Source organism: Vanellus vanellus (genome assembly GCF_965231255.1).
Source record: "Vanellus vanellus genome assembly, chromosome: 1".
Taxonomy (NCBI): domain Eukaryota; kingdom Metazoa; phylum Chordata; class Aves; order Charadriiformes; family Charadriidae; genus Vanellus; species Vanellus vanellus.
The window spans coordinates 67962817-67982565 of NC_138905.1; the positions used below are offsets into that span (position 1 = coordinate 67962817).

Consider the following 19749-nt stretch of genomic DNA (forward strand, 5'->3'; position numbering starts at 1 on the left):
AGCAGCATCCAAAGAGAGTTGTAATCTGGACTCCAGCAGAACAGTCACTATTTCTTCATCACTTTTTGAGGGCATAGGATGCTTGCTACTGCCCACTGCCACCAGCCTTCCAGACATGCTGATCTGACCCCCATATGTTGCCTAGTAGAGTCTCCCTGATAGTTTGGGAACCTCTCTCAAGCTACACATTTACAAGCTTTCAAATGTATCTTCCAGAGAACCATAAGAAACTGCTTGTTTGTTTTAGCTCTTACAAAATGTGCACTACATTTCAAAAAAATATAAAATCATAGTAGTTGAACGGAACATGCCCCTACAAGAATAACCAATATCTGCAGGCAAAATTCCTCCCTCTGGCCTCCCTATGCTCCCTGTCCTCATGTCTGCAGGACCACCCTCTCAGTCCTTTACCTCACCATTTCTGCCTAATCTTCCTGGCAGCAAATGACTGTTCCTACAGCCGCTCAAGAGAGGTATCTGAAATTAAACTAGACCTAGCATCCTCTCTCAGATGGCCTCTGGGACAACTTCAAAGTACCATGAGGTGACTTGTTGCTTAACAAGAGCCATATCACTCAAATTAACTGGAGAAAAATTGATTCCCTGTGCTACAGCCAGTGTCCTGGTGTAAAGTCACCTGAATGGTGACCCATCACAATGGAGCTCTCCGTACAGCTTTCCTCCTGGTAAGAGCAAACCCTTACAGCCAGCCAACAATGCAGTGTCCAAGCTCCAAGCTTCATCCCAGAGCCACAGTGCACAACAAAGGACGCAACACAGCTTGTGGCAAGACCCCTTCTTTGCAAGTTTCCACAAGTGTTTAATAATACATTTCATAGCCCTCCTAAATCAAGTATATACTTACGGAGATATTCAGTCACCTATTTCCATTCCTGGTCATCATGACTAATCACAGTAATAATAAGAGGAGGAACACCAAAACGTACCTCACAATTAAGGGTTTTGTCTGCATTTTCAATTTCAGGACTACTTGTATATCAACCCCGCTCCTGTCCCAAACATTCCTTAAGGCTCTGCTGCCTAGCCAGCCACTCCTTACCTTCTTTAATCACACACTTATCAGACTTCCTCCCCATGCTTAACAGCATCTCCACAGTGCTTTTGTTTTCCAACTACCGCTTTCAGAAGTGTGGCTCTCAGTTAAATCTTTGTTTAATATTAAAGCCCTTTTCAAATATTTAATATGAAATTAATTTGAATCCAACTGGGGAGGCACAAGAAGGATACGCCTGTTTAGTAAAATACTATTCCAGACAAGCAAAAGACACTGAATAATGATCTTTAAAAAGATCAACCCAGAAATTCTTCCTTAAACTGAAAAAAGGAAGCACAAGGATGAGAAATTTTGTATACTGGACAGCTTGTGGTTCAACCACAGGCAAAGGAGATGAGGACCTTGATGATAACGTTCTAACCCCAAGTATTTGTTTTCTTTCTACTGATATAACTCTCCATGAGATAACTTGCATAGGCAATTTTCCACTAATCTGTTATACAAGAATGTATATTCTGAATAATGAACTAACATATTAGAGGTTATTAAAATCTTCTGGCAACAGAAACTCTCCTCAGAAATTGAGAAATCTCAAAGGGCTAGACTAGCTAACCAGGGGGGCATCTCAGGAAAGCTAAACCTACGACCTATCTGAAGTACTTATCACAACAACATTCCTGTAAAAAAGAGTTCCATAGCACACGATTCCAACACAAAACGTCACCCAGAAAATGCTGGTAATGATGAAACAAATAGATGAAGGACTACTGATTAATTGAGTGTTTAAATTGGTCATTCTGCCTCCTGTGACCTATATCAAAAGCCTTCCTTAAAAGTTCGGGAGTTAAACTTGTATAGATATTATGTCAGATTGGCTATATTAAAATATTTATGTTTTAAGCAGTAATCATATGTACTAAAATCTCAGTAGCTACAGGCAATGAATCTGATCTTTACTGCAGCTTCCACAGCAGATTAATTACATGAATTCAGTTAACATACACAAGGTTAAAACTTCCATTACTCCAAAACACAAGCCCAGAAAGTATGTGCAGCTTCTTGAACTCCTCACAGTACTGATATCAGCACCAAGACTTCCTAAGAGGACAGGACAGTTTACCTGTTTTTTTTGTTTTTTTTTTTTTTTTTTTTTTTTTTTGCACCTGCATATCCCTTGACTTTCTACAAACTAAAGAACTCTCTGAAATGCCTCATTCACCACGTACCTTGCCACAGTTAAACTTAATAGCAAGTCAGCTTGTTTGACTGCATTTGGAAAGACAACAGCTTGGCAGAATCCTATCTCATCGGTTATTTCCCAGATTCCCCAAATCAGGGGGAAGGGGATGAAAGCTGCTTATCTCTTCTTCCCAATTCTCCAAATGCAAGGGTGTCTTCCTTGTGTCCCCTTGAGAAGACTGAATCCACAGGCACTTTTCACCACTGCTGCTTCTGCACAGCCATTAACTAGCCCATTGAGTATTTCCTGTACAACCACAACAGTACCACAGTTTCCTTCAGACAGTTTCCAAATAAAGAAAAAGCTCACCTTCCTTACACAATGGATGGGCATGTTCCTTTTAACAATTCATACTCAATTGTCATGTCAGCAACAACTCAAAGCAGAAGCTTTCACCAGCTAACATGGAAAAAAGATTTGGTTGTGGAAAGATTCCTCTTTCCATAGAAAGTAAGAGAGACTCTTTCACTCCACCTTCAGCAAATTACAAATCAGTGTGTCACTCTCGAAAGCACTGTACCAATCCAACTGTTCCCACAAAACAACCCCAGAACATCTGCATCTTTGTAGTACTGAAGTAATGAGTTTGACACACTCAGCTGAGTCTGCCACACTGAACAAGTTTCCTCTCCGTCAACATTGCAAGCTGCTGTTTTGCAGATCAGAACAGTCAGCTTCTTCCTGGAAACGGAAGATAAAAGGTCACTCTTCACTAAATGACAAAGTTCTCACCTTGAAAGCTTTGCCCCTTGATTGGCATGGAACAACCAAGGTCATGGAACTTTTAATCTGACGCCTGCATAATTACTAAAACGTTATTAATTATATCAGAGAGCCAAGACCTCAGAGGAAAGGCAAAGCAAACAAAGAGCCCAATGAAGCCTCCTCTGTTGTTGGAAAAAATTGGTAATTAAAAGTCATGAGTGCACCAAAGAACGAGGGAACAGCATCACAGTCACTGTTCAGGACTCAGGAGTGACTTGCATACAAAACAGCAGGCTTGTCTCCCCAGGGAAATTATAGGGTACTGCATTACAAAGCAGTGAGTAGGAGAAAAAAAAAAAAAAAGAAAAAAGAGACTAGAGAAAGAACCACTTCTGTTTTATCAGGAGCTTTATTTGCCCCACAGAGAGGGACAGCACTGCCAACCAGTCCCAGGTTTGAGAAATGCCTTCCACATGTTTCTGGCAGCTCTAGAAAGGCTTCTCCCAGCCTTATAGCACGAAGAGTTCCCATACTGAGAAGTACACAAAAAAATGAGACCTTGTGTTCAACCTAATCCAGCCTACACACACTCCCACTCCCTTACCCAGGAGCCCTTGCCCAAACAAAGACTATTCCAATGAAAAGCCTTTATTTGCCTCAATGACCTGAGCTCAGCCTTAGTGACTACCCTTTCCTCAGAGGCTGCTCTTCAAAGTACCACTATAAAAAAATTGAAGATCTTCAGACTGCCCTTAAAAAAAAATAAAACAAACTCAAAAGAAGAAACAATGCTCACACCATAATAAAATCAAACTATGTAGTCATGATCTCCACTGAAACAAAAGGAAGGGCTTTTGTTAATCAGGCTATGAGAAGATGAATGTTGATCTGTTTCCACACAAATGATACGATATGCCATCTCAGGGCACTGAGATATCGAACATGGCACTGGATGAAAAAACCCACCATGCCATCCACCATTATTTGCAGGCAAACACAAGAATCTCTCTGATCGGCTATACAGGTAGTCTTATAGATCCAATCCTAAAGATATGCAAGAGGTGGCAAGCCCAGGCTGAATCCCTGAAAAGATCAGTTTAGATGGATTATGAAACTGTGTTGAAAAGAACAGACCCTGTCACGCACTCACCCCTCCCAACATACAAAAAGCAAAGTGCAAAACACCAGAAGCCCAGAGAGAACAGTTTGTAAGTCCCATAGATGAAAGAGACATTTTCTACTCCACTGCTCCAAGTATAAAGACTCAAAAATATGTCTCTTCTAGATACTCTAAGTAAGAAAGTCTCCCATTTAAAACATGAGCAAGAAGGAATAAAGGATAACTGCAGCAGAAGCAGTAATGCAATTTGTGGGAGTCTGCCACTGAATAAAAAATTAATAACAACCTCTGGCTAACTGCAGCCACTTCATTATGCTAAACTTTGACAAACCCAAATCCAATAAACTTTTATTGACATGCATCTGGTCCTTCTTTATACCTTTTCTGAACTTCCGTTGCTTGCCAATGCAATGCCTTTTCACTGCTGCAACCTTATCACAGCACTGTTTCCTACCGCTGCATGCTAAGCTCCCAACCGCCATGTGAAAGCGCCATACCTGTTGAAGATATCACCCGATACCTTTTGCAGATACTGAAGTGCATCTGCCACCTGCTGAACAGCCTCCTCTCTCCGCAAGTCTGGTTGGATCAGGGGGACTGAGTAGGTCTGCCCTTCCAAAAAGTGTTTCTGGGCTACTGTAGCCATCGTGCCTAAAGGAAAGAGCAAATAGATCAGTACAGTAAACACACTTCCATTTTATCACAGCTTTTATTCAGAGACTTCCACACTCTGCTCCCCTAATTATTTTAGGAAAGCATTTGCAACGGAATAGGTCAGCTGAGGAGAAAGGCACAAGTAGTAAGGTTGGCATACTGGATTTTTAATAAATCATGCAGCTACAGTGAGGTTGGAGTCTCTTGCTTATCTGAATGTTCTTGGGAACTGTAGTTTTGGTTTTTGCATGATAAGTAAAAAAATCTCTGCTCAGTACTGTGCTGAAAACAAAGACCATGCTTTGGAGCAAACTCAGTTCACAGTGGCGATAAGATTCAGAGATCACCCTGTCCCCTCCTCCCATCCTCATATTCCAGATGGATATATTTCAGGTCATTCAACCCTATTAGCAAAACGCAGTATTTCATCTTACACTTCTGCTCCAAGAAACACAACCACTGCTCCCTTCCAAGAACAGCAGCTATGAAATTACAGGGCATGCATGTGCACACATGCCCTTGCTCCAAGTAGGTTAATGAGACTTCTTCCATCCTGAGACTCCCAGAGTGCTCCTGGTGACTGGATTTTTCCTCAGTAACTATCTTGAAAGAAGCCTCCTTATTTTAGGATTCTTTCACATATAAAACCTAAACAGTCACTGAAATCTTTCAGTCATGTTCAGCACATGCACCAGAGCAGTATGTGTGCTCCTGGATGCCACTGGGCCAATACCACTGCTCTATAGTTCAGCCAGGAGAAGCATGCATGAAGCCATGCATCACCCATGTTTCCGTTCTGCTGGCCTTGCTCACCTCTCCCTCAGCAATTCCCAAAGAGTCTGCGCCTCCCGTGTTTTTGGTCACAAAAATAACAAAAAAGTTCCCAGGACACAGAGGAGGGTATAGAGATGAAATCAATTTCTCTGAGCACATTAGAAATTGTAACCTTACAAACACATTACTGTTAGGATAGCCCTGTTAGGATTAATGAACAGAGCAGAGTGTCTATACAGTTTTCTAGCCTGAACTGTGCCACGAAGCCTACACAACTCCCTTCAAACTTGTTTTCTCTGTCTTGCTCTTTCAGACTGTAAAAAAAAAAGTCTACAGCTGCTCATTACAGGGTTTCATCACGCAAAGTGCTCATCTGTACAAGAAAATATTCATTAAGCTGAAGAGAAGCAAAACAAAAGAGGCTCAAAAAATAAGTTATCAGAAACAGAGATATCTCAGGACATAAAACATTCCCTCCATGATACTTGGAGGTCTGCAGGAGCTAGTCCAGGGAGCACCACTGTGTGTAAATTGTATTCCAGCCTGTACAGCACAGTAGGCTGAGAATAACACAGAAACACAGCCTATACTGGAGAAATTCACAAAACAAGAGCCTGAATAGATAGCTACAGCATAAACCAACTGTTTAATAGGTGAAAATTAGAGGAGTCTTCACACATTCTTTAAATCTTGCTTCACAAAATGAAAAGGTAACATATTAGACTTGCCTGCAGCCATTCCTGTATGTTTAAGAAACGTCATCCACCCTCTCCGGATTTGTCCTTTCTGATCCTACCACAGCAGGTTAGGAAAGACTCTGTAAATACGATGTGGCTGTTGGCTTGGGGTCATTTTTTGGGGGGAGATGGAGGGTGGGGTTGGTTTGGGTTTTTTTTTTTTGTTTGGTTGGTTTTGGGGGGTGCATTTAATAATCAATCATACCGGAGGTAAGAGAAGGAGGAAACCTATGAGGCCTTCCACAGATAAGTTTGCAAAATCAAGCCCGGCTATCAGAAGACCTGGCTCTGCTGCAGGAAGCCTAGACCTATTCTGTTTCACTTCATGCATCACTGGCAGCCAGACTCTGTATCCATGCTCTTTAGAGGCAATGTTTGCACACTGATTAGTCTTCTTGACTGGGCCTATTCAGCAGGCAGGAAATTATTATTTAGAGTTGTAAAGCATACAAGCTAATCTGAGAGGAGTACAGCTAATTTTGAGATGGCATTTTTTGATCTGCTGACCGCAACCAAACTTGAACTCTTTTCCTTTCAAATCTACTATTTGACTGACAACTGGGAACAAAGCAACCAAATAACACAGCAAGTGCGCAGTTATGAGATACTTTGGCTTCGGCAGCAAAACAAGTTTACTATCCTCTCTGCCACTGGTCACAACTCTTCTGTTGCATCAATGCTGCTGATGTTTGGGATGCCTATTTTTAACCGAGATCAGTTCAATGACCCAATTTACTGCAGCCAGATAAACAGCGGTAATCGCCCAGCCATGAAACAGAGTGGGAAGCAGGGGCAAGAAGGCAACTTCTTAAACTTTCTTCACTATCAAAACCATCACTGTGTAATGGTAATCCTGCCACACAGGAGGAGAAGGCCAAGCTTTTCACCTCTTGAGGCCAGATGAGATTATACAGCCCCAGTATGATTTTACAGACTCTCACCAATCCTAATTTTCTTAGTGACCTTTCTAAAGCCAAGCTCAGTTCAGCTGCTGACTGACAGATGCTCACGCTCAGAAGCGGCGCTCCCCTAGCTATGACCAAACTGTTTCTTTCCTCGCACTGAGAAGCTGCAGCCTTCCTCAGGACGCGCTGGTCCCTTGAAAAGCGAGGAGCACACAGGAGAGGGGCAAAGCAGAAAAAGCCCTGGGTGCTCCTGCTCAAACTGTCACAGTTTGGCTGTCAGTAAACTTCAGTTTCACAGGTTCTCAATGTAGCCTCTCACACGAGCTCCAGATTCTCATTTTTCCTAAAAAAACACATTAGAAAAACGTGGTAGACTGTGGAAACTGCTATCGGAAACAGATACAAGAGACTATTACTTCTGTGCAAGGTAACAAATTAGAGATTTATAGCAAGAAAGAGGAAAAACAGCAGCAGCCTTTTAAATGACTAGACTCAGGCAAAATCCCATGCTACAGCTGCTATTTATTACTTCTTGTGACCAAACTAACTGGAAAAACAAGCCAGTTTTACAAACACTTTGAGTAAAGGCCTGACCATATGCTTAGAATGAAAGCAGAATTGCTTCCCATAACAGTAACTGCAGGAACAAGGAATATTTCAATAGGGAAAATTCAAAATATTCCCAACAAAAGTCAGGAAGGAAAGCAAAGACTGAATGTCACTCAGCAAGACCGACTCTGACACTGAGAAGGAAGCAGCACATTTCCTTGCGATGCTCCATTATCAGAATTAGGCAATGCATAAAAACAAAATTCTGAAGATTAGAAAACTCAGCTCGTCCATCCTGCCCAATGGATGCCAAGCCTTCATGTAACACACACACCAAAGGTGCAAATAAACTGTATCTTACACATGGAAGTGACTTCCACAAAGCAACAAACTGTTTCCAGTATAACTCCAGAATCTTAGAGGGAGCTGGCATGTTTCAGCAGAAAGCGCAGCATTCTGAAATTATGATGGTCGACATGAAATACTCACGATGCTACAGTGAGAAATGGGCATATAAAACCCAAAGCAATCATAGTTCAGAAGAGCAGATGTCAAATCACCCAAGAGATTTAATCATTAGTGGTGTGACCACCTCTGGGTTACACAAGGCAGAAGAAACAGCAACACAGCTCTTTTTCACAATCAAAGAGGCTCTGCAAAAGAGTTGCAGCATCTAGGGGCTCCAGCCACTCTTTATTCAATTTTTTTTCTACGTCAACTTCATGATCAAGACAAATGTGCTCTGGTGTTATATAATAACCTAATTTGCCTTATTAAATTGCAAACAAAGAAAAACGTTGTTTTCTCACAGCACCACTTGCTTATAGGTGCTATATCCTGATTTAGAAGTTCTGACTAGAGCTAGCAACTGTTCAGTTTTGCACTTTTGCCTTAAGCTGTCTATGCCTTTAACCTCAAGCAAGCGTGTACAAAGCTTGTCAGGGCTGGCAGCTATCCCTCTGCACCCAAAGCTGCTCTTTCCCTCTCAGCTCCAACATCACACTAGCAAAAGCTGAGCAAAACAGCAGCAGTGAGAAATGCAACATCAGCCTTGACCAGACTGTCTCACCTTTCCAAAAGACTTATACCAGGATAGACACAGGCTGAGCACTCCAGGGTTTTCAGGTATCTGGAACCAACAACTGGTCATGCTGCTCAATCATCACAAGCAAGTCTAATACTCTAATGGCTACATAGACATTTGCAGCTCTGAACCCAGAAATGGAAGTATACAATTCACTGCTCTGGATAAGTAGAGAAACACTCCACCTACTTTGCTCACCTTTTGGGTTACTTCCCCCTGGACCCAAGAATAAAACTGCTTATGTTAAGGCTAAGCCCAAGAGAATGGGCTGGAACATGGAGCAAATAGAGTCTGTAAAAGAAGCAACGCTCCTTTAAAAAAATATTGCTCTATGGAGGAGCAATCACTGAGATTATTAGCTACAAACAAAAAAAAACCCACAACCTTAAAATATCTTAATTTTTCAAGGGAACATAAACAAAGGCAATATTAAGAAAATAATTTGGCTGCCTTCAACACAGGCAGAGACTGTAAAGCTACATACAAGCACTTACCAGGTGCATGCTTTGCTATGAAAATAAAGGAAGAATAAAGCAAGCCACCAACAATACTTGTTTCCTTAAAAACGCTTCAAGGGATTAAAAAAAGGGGGCTCAGGGGAAAAGAAGTCTTAAATAATTTGAAAAAAAAAAAAAAAAACCAAACAAAAAACAGTGTGTATTCTTCAAAGATACAAGGGCTGCTTCAGCAACTACTGTGCTGCTGCTTCTGTCACTGCACTGGAAAGGCAGCATGAACTAAAAGGCCTTTAATTCCCACATGCAGTAACATATCCAAGGAGAAGTGACAAGCTAGCCTAGCCCTATGTCTCTCCTTTGTAGGACCCTAATAAAAGATCAATGCCTTGTAGCCATCTGCAAAGATGCAGAGACCAGCAATATGTAACAAAACACAAGTCTGCATATCCCTCTACCACATACCACTATGCCACTACCACCAGGATGGATCCACAGCGGAACAGATAGAGTCACAAATGAACTACAGGTTAAGATTAAACACACTCAAAAGAGATATTAGAGACAGGCTTTGGGCATAGCCTATCAAAAGATGCTGTCTCCTCTGATATAGGAAAGTCACATCTGTAACTTGGTTCACAGTGAGAAGTCACCGCAAATTCCTTTCTGACAGTAATTTCTTACACATAGTACTTTCTATCATGTTTACCTGGACAAATCTTGTCCCATCCTAGCTGACAATAATAGACCTCTGTTACTCTCGCTTTTCTCTGCTGCAATCTAGCATACTACATCAGCACATTGCTCACAATGCCCAAATGTGGCTTTTAGAGCTCACAAAGCTCCCAGCTGCTACAATATCTGCTGTGTGTCTCATCACAAACTTCTACTACTGTACACTAAACTATGGTACTCTGTAGTACTGTACTTCATATACTACTACATCATCCTTATTCTCTACTTTCGATACAGGCTTCCCACAGAATTTCAAATCATGATCAAATCTGCCAGCATATTCAAGTCATAACTCAGTTGTACTAGAAGCTCACCTAGAGGCCATTCCAACAAAATATCAGAATGAACTCCTCCAGGGAAAAAATTAAAAATAATAATAATAATAATTGTATCACCTTGCCCTCCACAGGTAAAACACACTCCTGTGAGTTCACCAGCTGCAAATCCAAGGAACTGTATTTAAAAAAAGAGAATTAAAGTGTTAGAAAAGCAAAACACGTCACTGCATATGCTCTTGCTGTTAAGGGACAGGATAAGGCAGTGTGTGCACATCCACTCACCAGATGTAGACAAGCAACTGAAATGAAAGCTAGAAGATTCTTACACTCTGGTGGTAAATGCAGCACAAGAACCTAGACGTAAGTCCTATTTTATTGTGCAGCAAATGATCGTTCTGCCCTGTGTTGACAGTCACTGGATGGGTTGAAATGTAGTCCTCCAGCAGAGCACACAATAGGCAACTATCCCATGTAGGAGAGCAGGATGTATTTCCAGCAGTGAGATGAGAGGTTCACCACAGTCCCTGTGCTAAGCCAACTTTACCTTGGGAGATGGGGGGGGGGGGGGAGGGGGGAAAGGCGTGCAGGGGGGAAGGGAGGAGGAGAGAAGCACTTTGATAAGTTAAGAGGATGAAAAGTCTATTTATATTTTTTTAATTAACCATGTTCTACAGTGTTATTAAGCAGCAATCAAAGATGCAGATGGTACTGATTTGATTGGCAAGAGGTGCACTGTGCTGAATATTAAGGAACTCTGCCCCTATAAATAGGTCTAATCACCATCTGAAGGCTGGAAGGCAGTGATGAAAGAAAGCATTAATAAGACCATAATTAGGCCCCGTAGCAGGCTGTACTCCACCAGGGTGCTCATGCTACTAGACGTCTCTTATAGTAGCATCCTCAAACTCCATTGTAGACATTACTGCTTTGGGCCTCAAGACCTCTAGTAGCTATTTTAGACAAAGCTATGAAGAGTGGGGTTTCTCCATCTTTGGAGGGCCTGGCATCAGTTAGGATTTTACTTCCAAGTACCACTTCTGCAGCAAGAGAGCTCTCCATTCCAGCTGTCCCACCCTGCCCACTGTCAATGAGTGAATAAAACTGGGCAGCTGGAGCTCCCCAGGCACAGAGATGGGCAAGGGGTGCAGGAAAGTGAGAAACTTCAGAAGCTATCATTCTCCTTCCCCCTCAGAGCAGCAGGAGCACATCACAGCCACATCTACATCACAAAGTTAACCTAGCCACAGCCGTAAAAGCCATTTCTGCTCCTCTGCTGCAGCTTTAGAAGAGATACTTACTCAACCTCATCCTTTCAGCCTGTCTTTACAGTATAGCATTACCTCAGAAGAACAACAACAAAAAAAGTCTGTGTAGAAAATAAATCTTACAAGGCATCTCCAACTACATGTCAATACTTCCAAAAGTCACCCATTGATATGGGACTGCCTGAACAGCCAAGATCTTTTCAAAAGGAGTCAGCCTCCCACATCACACCATGGCCCTGCAGAAACAGCAGAGCACTGAGGAGCTCGACCTGATACTCAGCAGGACCCTGGGGCTCACACTGCATTTCACACACTGCACATCCTGGCCTTGTGGGTCAATATTCTGCTTGGAAATGCAGGAGTGGGTTCCATCACTGAAGCAGTCTCACCTCATCTGTCCTAACAGCAGCTGCAGGAAAAGGAAAAGCGTTTTCTGCTGCACTGGTAGGCAGCCACTAACTACCCTATAGAGCCACTACTCTATATCCAAATGGTGTGGAATTACTAGCCGTTACCACACCCGTGGTACGTGGCTGTGTGAGGTACCACAAGAACATTGTGTTGCACCACGATGTCAGCTACAGTGCTACGTGCCTTTTTGTTAGCCAGATCTATGTACTGTTGATATCCATTTAAATCAATCCAACGTACCTTGGGATCTGCATGAAAGGTACCCAAGATCCATTCAGTTTGAAACATATGTTTTGCTCAACCTACTGACTACCAGCATTGTACTAGAAAAAGGCATTAAGGTAATGCTATTCACTTTTGGAAACAGAGACTCTGGTATGAAGTTTGCATCCAAAACCCCAAAACATTTTTTTTTCCAGTTAATTCCCTAAGTTGCAGAGGAAACACTAAATAGGTTGCTTTGCAACAAAAGAGCAGCTTACTGCCACAGTTTCTGTAAACTGGGTGCCCAATAGGAACATGTCTCCCTGGACCATGGGCTGTGTCAAAAACCAACAAGCATCCGTTGCTACTTAAGTGTTTGTCCTAGCCTGCTGTTTCTGGAATAAAAGCCTACCTGTACGTGATCCTTCCTGAGCACTCAGAGCTACCAAAGGAAAAGCACTGGTCTGTCAAAAATCTACTTGTGAAAATGTGAGCCCCGAATTTAAGGTAGCTCTCAAGAAGCCAGGGCCTGTTGCCACCTTTGGTTCAGACACATTTCTTTGAAAGAAAGAGTAGTTATTGCAGCTACTAAAGGCAGATGAAACCTATGAGAAATATGACATTAAGGCAAAACCACTATTGACAAGTAACTAAATGCATGTGAAATGGAGGATCTGGTTTCCCACCAGAGGCATTGCCTCGTGGATCAAAAAAGCATGGGCCCAAACCAATACATCAACACAATTGGTGATCGTTCTCAAATAGATACCTTCCCTTTCCCTAAAAACTACTCAGAGCCATAGATTTGTTGATTTGTCACATACTACACTGCCCTAGGCTTAGGCTAAAAAGAAAAAAAATTTGAAATCTTGGAGCCCAGCTTTACAATAGCATATGGCAACTCCCTGGCAAATTGCAAAGTACCTGACATTTAATGACAGATCATGTAAAATCAAATTATGTCACATCTCCAGAAGACAGAATGCTATTACATTAAATTATTTTTTAAAGAGAATGTGAAAGGTAGAGACTTAAAAGACTTTAGAAGTGCACTTCAATCCTCTCAGCTCCACAAGCCAAGATGGCCTCTAAGTCAGTACCATCTTGAAGGCAACCCCTTCTCTCAACACAGAGCTCTGCTTTGCGAAGCATAGACAGCAGCCCTCACCGCCATGAGGCACCAAGATGCAGGCTGCATCATCGTGCTAAGAAAGTCCTGTCCTCCAAGCACAGGCTGAAACTGATTTCCTTCAGCTGGATACATAAAGCTTATTTTGATGGACAGATGTTGATATCTAAAGTTAATCAGATAACCCACTCTGCAACTGTAACCTTTGGCTTTCATCATTAATGGAGACAATCAGGCACTCTAATGAACAATTGATCTGATTCTAAGACAGCCATCTAAAACTGACCAAAAGCACTGTGCTAATTGCCTGCTTTCCCTTCCTCTCATTATAATAAAAGAAGTCTAAGAAAATAGCTTAGCTACACCTACAATACAGACATCAAAAGTAATGCCGAGAATCCCAGCCCAAACATCTAGACACATCTCTTCATTCAATTTCCTAAATGGGGGCACTTCTATTTTTATATGCCTAAAGTACACAGAAGCCACTGGCTATGCCAGAAGTCCCTTGGAGGGCCATTTCGCTGCAGTAAGTTCTCTTAAATAGTGAAGTGCTTCAAAAGCAGGCTATCTGAAACCCTGCTATAGAGCTTCCTCCAGAACATTTGGTTCAGAAAAAATGAGGAGCTGCTGACTCTTACTATCAGACTACAGCAACAAAACACGTATTTCCAAAAACATAGCACTTTCTTAAAAAAAAAAAAAAATCCAGTTAACTTTTCTCTCTAATTTTCTGATGCAAAATCAGCTTCAGTCTCCTGCAGAGTGACCTTAGCTACAAATCTAACCATTGCCACATCTTGCTGCCACAAACCCTCACTAGCAATGTCCTATTTTTCACCTCCAAATTCAGTACCCTGTGCTCCGAAGTTCTGGAGTTTTACAGCACCCATATCGCACACGCACTGTGTTACAAGAGATCCCGAGATATTTAACAAAGGCAAAAAACAAATCAAACTGGCAACCAAACCAGTTCCTGCCCATTTTATACATTCAAAAGCAAAGGGAATGCTTGCATTTCTGCAAGACGACAGAAGAACTCACTCATTATAAGGAAGTGTCTTCAAGCTTGTTTCCATTTGCTAGAAGAAACATCCCTACAGCATGGCGTGGATGACAGGAGCTGACAAAAAGCTGGGTCAAAAGAATGACACCTGGAGAATCAATAACTCACTAAAGTTACTGGATGGACTATTTTCTGGCAAAGGTTATCTTGTGAAGGGGTCTAAGCAGAGCTGATTAGCTATAGAAATTGCTTTTTGAGTGATAAAAATGATTCCCTTCAAGCTCAAACACCACAGCCACAGGAAACATCACAATTTTAAACATAATCCTCTTCTTCCTCTGCACACTATCTTTAATCTAAAAAAACTAAAAAAAAAAAAAATCTGCCTTGCTTTCAGGTTTATCTCAGTACTATTTTTCCCCAGCCCCCAATTTCTACCCTTCTCTTTTAGTGCTCAGGCTGAGCATGCAGTGACTACAGTTACCTGGTATTAACAGAACCCAGAAGCCACACTACAGAGTAGTTCCCAGGAATTATCTGCTTCAGTTTTCTTGCCAATGAACTCCTGAATTGAGAGAAGAGAACAGCACTTTTTATCTGAAGGAATGAAGATTAAACACTCAGTTTAAATATCCAGAGTGATAGAAGAAGGGCAGATGCTAAAACTAACAGCCTGTGCTGCTCTGGGAGTGCCTCAGGCATTTTTCTGCCTGAGGGCTCTCTGGAGGTGTGGCTGCTTCCCCCCAGCCAAAGCATCCCAGGAATACAGAGGTATGGACAGCCTTTACTACTACTCAGACAAGACAAACATAACTAAATACCAGTAGAACTTATCAGCCATTAGCTAACTTTCCTAAAAGAAAGTCTAAGGAAGGGATAGTTCACTGGAGTACTTCCAATTCCCCAGAAAACTGAAACGCAGAAAGCCTCTACAAGGACATGCCAAAGTCACTTTGCTTCCAGCCCTTGCCTCTAGCAAGGGCAGCACTATCCGCTCCACTTCCTTTCACTGCTCAAGGAAGGCTCCGTATTTCAGAGAACTGGCAAGAAACAGGAACAGTTTTAGCTTCTACTTCATCTACTCCAGGATAGGTCAACCCAGTCTGCAAATGACTACCAGCAACACCCGCTGCGCAACCTAAATGAAATAAATAGGTCATCTCAAGCAAACTCCTAGCTGACATTTGCCTGAATCACGTGAAATGCCACAACCACAGCTGGCACTACCCCACATTCCTTGTTGGAAGCTGCACTGTAGAAGCAAGCAGAGTTGAGAATTAGCCCAGGGATGAAAAGCCTCCTCTTTTGAAAGAGGCCTTTCAGAAAATCCAGGTGCTCTCCAAGCAGTCAACATCTGAACCACCCCATTTAAAAAAAAAAAAAAAAAAAAAAAAAAAAAAAAGACACACACACACACACCACACCCCCTACCTCACCAAAACAGGACTCCTGTTTATTAGTAAAGTAAATACTAACAATGATCATCACTGCTGGATGTGGATTCAGTGTTCGCTGTGTCCATCAGCAGCCTTTCTTTATGTCTACAGCTAGGTCTAGTAGCCCTGTGGTCTTTTTAGTGTTGGCTGACTCATTCTTTATTTTGAACATAGAAAAAAAATAACACAATAAATGCAGTTATCACAACAGCACTTGGGTTCTCTTACAAACACTAACAATATGTTTTTATTTGACAAATCATTACAACGTGACCGCTACCAGTTTGGGAGTGAGGAACATGCCCTCGTGCAACTGATTTGCTAGCACTCCAGGTAGCAAACTGTGTTGATGCTCGCATGGACTAGAAGTTATGTTTTTTATAGTCTGTGGTGTTCTCCACATTAGCTGATAGTTAATAGTAACTAATTGGTACTTGGAAAAGCACAAAACCCCCACAACTCTATTACAAGCCATTAGTCAACTTTCTGATTCAAATTTACTTAACTCACATCCCAGAGACCTCTGACCCTCTAACTTAGACACCTTTTTCTCTTTTTCATGGCTCCCTTCAGGCTGCAGCATCTACCCATGAGTCCCTACAGCGTACCTAACCCACATGGAGAGAAGGCATCACCCTTCCCAATCCCCAAAGCACAGTGTTTAGTCCAAACATCCCATACGTCACTGCCAACTTGAGATTTCCAGGCTCCATGCCTGCCTGGCAGGTTTTCCAATCTATTTCACGGCTCAACTCTTGAAGCACTGCATATGAAGCGAACAAGTCTTTTGCTAAGCCTGCTGTCCCACCCAAACAGGCGCCGTACGACCCCCATTTCACATTACCAAGCTCTTCTTCCCAAAACTTGACCGGGTCCCCGACGGGCAGAGCCTGTGGCCACCAGAAGCCTCCCACAGGTGGGTGACAGGCCGCCGACCCGGCGGCAGCCCTGCCGGCGCCTCCCGTCCCGCTCAGGCCCAACGGGAGGGAGCGGCCTCCGGCCCGCCTCAGCGTCCTCCGCCAGCACCGGTCGGTCGGTCCCTCCCTGCGGGCCCGGTTAGGCCAGGCCGCACCGAGCCCCCCCCAGGTACCGGGCATAGAACAGCTGGGGGGGGGGGGGGGGGGGGGGGGGGGGGGGGGAGGGGAATAAATGGGAAAAGGAGAGCCGAGCCCAGCCCAGCCCAGCACGCGCTCCCTGCCGCGCCGCGCGCCCCTCACCTGCCGCGAGCCAGCCACGCTCCGGCGCCGAGCGGGAAGTGGCGCCCGCGCACCCCTTTCCGCCCCTAGTCATCCGTCACTTCCGCCCGGTTAGGGCGCCCCCGCCTCTCGCGGCACGCCCCTGGGCCGCCCCGGGGGCGGAGGGGGGCCGCGCATGCGTGCGGCGGAGGGTGGGGCGCGGGGCGTGAGGCGCTCTCTGACGGTGGGAAGGGGGCGTCGGCCATGTTGTGGGCAGCGGGCTGCCTGCTCTCTGCTTTGCCTGTGGCCCTGGTGGGCCCTGGTCGTCTGCCCCACCTGAAGCGTTCCCCGGCACTGCCACCCTCCCTTGCGCCACAGCCGCCACGGCGGCCGGGTGGCCTGTCAGCCCGCGGTGGTGGGTGGCAGGAGCGGGCCGTCTGCCTGTCCTGTGACAAGGGCACAGGCCGCCCAGGGGATCCGCCGAGCGGCTCGGGGCATGGCCAGGTGCCTCACAAGGGGGGTGGCGGGCCTCCAGTGTGCCTCGTCTGATGGCCGCCCCATGGGAGCACAGCGGTTTTGTGAGCAGTGCCTTAGCGCCACAGGAAGGGGGTGTTGGCACAGCTCTCAGCCTGGGCCCTGCCCACACGTCGCAGAGTTGGGGTTTGAGAGGAAATCCCACAGAAATTGTTGGTTTTTTTGTTGTTGTTGCTACACTCAGCCCTGCTGCTGCGCCTGGCTGCTGTTCTGCTTCCACGTATCTGGTACAGAGTGTGGCAAGCAAAAGGGGGAATCTCTGACTCATACGCTTGCTTGTTTTCTTTCCAGTGCTCATGTTCAGAGTTGGGCAATTTAAAAATTGGCTTCATAAAATAGTGAATGTATGTATTTTTTTTAAAGTACATTCTAGCAGTTTGCTCGTGTCGCTTTTATACTCACCTTTATGCGCACATTCAAGCAACCAAGGTCTGCCAGCACAAATAATGATGAGAACTGAATTTCCAGAGTGCATCTGTAAATATTAAAAACACATTTGAAAGGGGTATCTGCTACACATGACAGAGGTATTTGCATGTTCATTAGGATCAGAAACAATTCCCCAAGACTTACTTAAACAGGTACAACTTAATGCTATTTGAATAGCAAATACCAGTTTTTGAATGCATGCGGGCAACATTTGTGATTGATACACAGCATTAAAACCAGTGCACAAGGCAAAAAATGAGGCAAGCCTCTTCAAACACTGAATGCACTTGAAGACATCAGGACCTGCTCAAGCATATTGAACTCGGGGGCGGGGGGAAGGTAAATGTGTTACATAAATTACCTGTTGCAGAGTCTTTGCTCAGTTCCACTCCTTTACAGTGGAAAGTGTGGAATGAAGGGGGATTGTGATGTTAGACCCAGTGGAGTTGCAAAGAACATCAGGAGCCAGTAGCAGCGGCTTCCCCGTTTCAGACCTGGCAGGAGGGTGCAGTGCTTGCCCCTGCCCCTGTGATGTTCTACTGATGGGCCTGGTAAGACCCATCAGTATGGAGAACATAAGGGCACAATGCCCAGGAGCTAAGGACCAGGGTACGAGCTACTGAAAGTCTCTGCGAGGGAAGAAGGTTATGAGCAATGGAAAATCCTGCCAAAAACTCAAAGCAGACAAAAAAGCAGATCTAGCCGAGTCTGAGCAAGGAGCACGTGTGTGGGTGTCAGGACCTGTCAAAAACAAAATAGGCAAGCGGATGTAAGAAGCAACAATCCAATCTATTCTGATCCATTTTTATTTATATACTGCTGACGGAAAGCCCTCCAAATGCTTTCTGCTGCTCGGATAAAAATCGAATTCAATGTATGTATAAAATTCAAGAGAAAGCAAGAGGTGATGGCAGACTGATGCAGCCCCTTCCCATGTCCCCCTTGCAGCTGCCCTGAAGAAGAGGAGCCTGCAGGTTTGCGAAAACCATCAGTACAAGGCAGAAAGAGAGCTAACAAGAACTGGACAGAGGAAAGAGAGCTTACAGAGACATTCAAAACTCGCCTGGACGCCTTCCTGTGCAACCTCATCTAGGTGTTCCTGCTCCGACAGGGGGATTGGACTAGATGATCTTTTGAGGTCCCTTCCAATCCCTAGCATACTGTGATACTGTGAAAGGAAGACAGTGAATCTTAGGTCAGGTGGGCAGAGAGATGCTGGAGCAGCAGGGGTACAGCGAGCCCCACATGAGAAACGATAGCAGAGTAGCAGTGGACTGGACAAAGCACCAGGAAGACAATGGCAGCAGGCAAGAGGCTGTAAATCGTAGTGAACTCGGGTGTAACCTTGTCATATATCAACCTGTCCAGACAAGACCTATCTAACCAGGCACAAGTAGGTATTAATAACAGCACAGAAAGAGTCTGGAGGCAAATCAGGAGAGCAGCTGCTTAACAGCGTTTAATTCAACTGCAGAGGCACTAGTCTCCAGCCAGCTGCACATCTCAGCCCACGCAACTGGCTGGTGGAGACTGAGCGACACCATCCCCAGCCAGTGGAATAATGGACACATTTTCTTCTCTCTCCAGAACAATGTTTACTGGCTACATTTCATAACCCTTCACTGGCTGATTTGCAGTGGTCCTGAGGATAGGATCCTCTTACTTAAGCAAGGGCTGCTCTCGGGGAGTCGACTGGCACCTACGGCCAAGTTCGCCCTGCCGCTGCTTTGCAGTGGCAAGTTCCCGCCAACAAAACCAAAATCATGCACAGTGTTTTTCTCCCCTAACAAAACGAGCGCTACTATCCGCTGTTGCCCAGGTACAGGAAGATCTAGATGGAGGTCATTCTTCCCATGCAGTCAGTAAGACATGATTTTTCACAGGGTGCAAAAAGCAGCGCCTTGTGGTG

At 44.2% G+C, this 19749-nt stretch overlaps 1 protein-coding gene across 1 annotated transcript in view; it reads right to left on the minus strand.

The window, feature by feature from the left end:
* WASHC1 (WASH complex subunit 1) overlaps positions 1-4744 on the minus strand; it is a 31916-nt gene extending 27172 nt beyond the window's left edge. The window contains exon 1 of the mRNA XM_082487085.1: positions 4578-4744. Within this exon, the coding sequence (XP_082343211.1) occupies positions 4578-4726 (149 nt within the window). The 5' untranslated portion in view covers positions 4727-4744. The remainder of the gene's footprint in view (positions 1-4577) is intronic.
* Positions 4745-19749: the final 15005 nt, after the last annotated feature.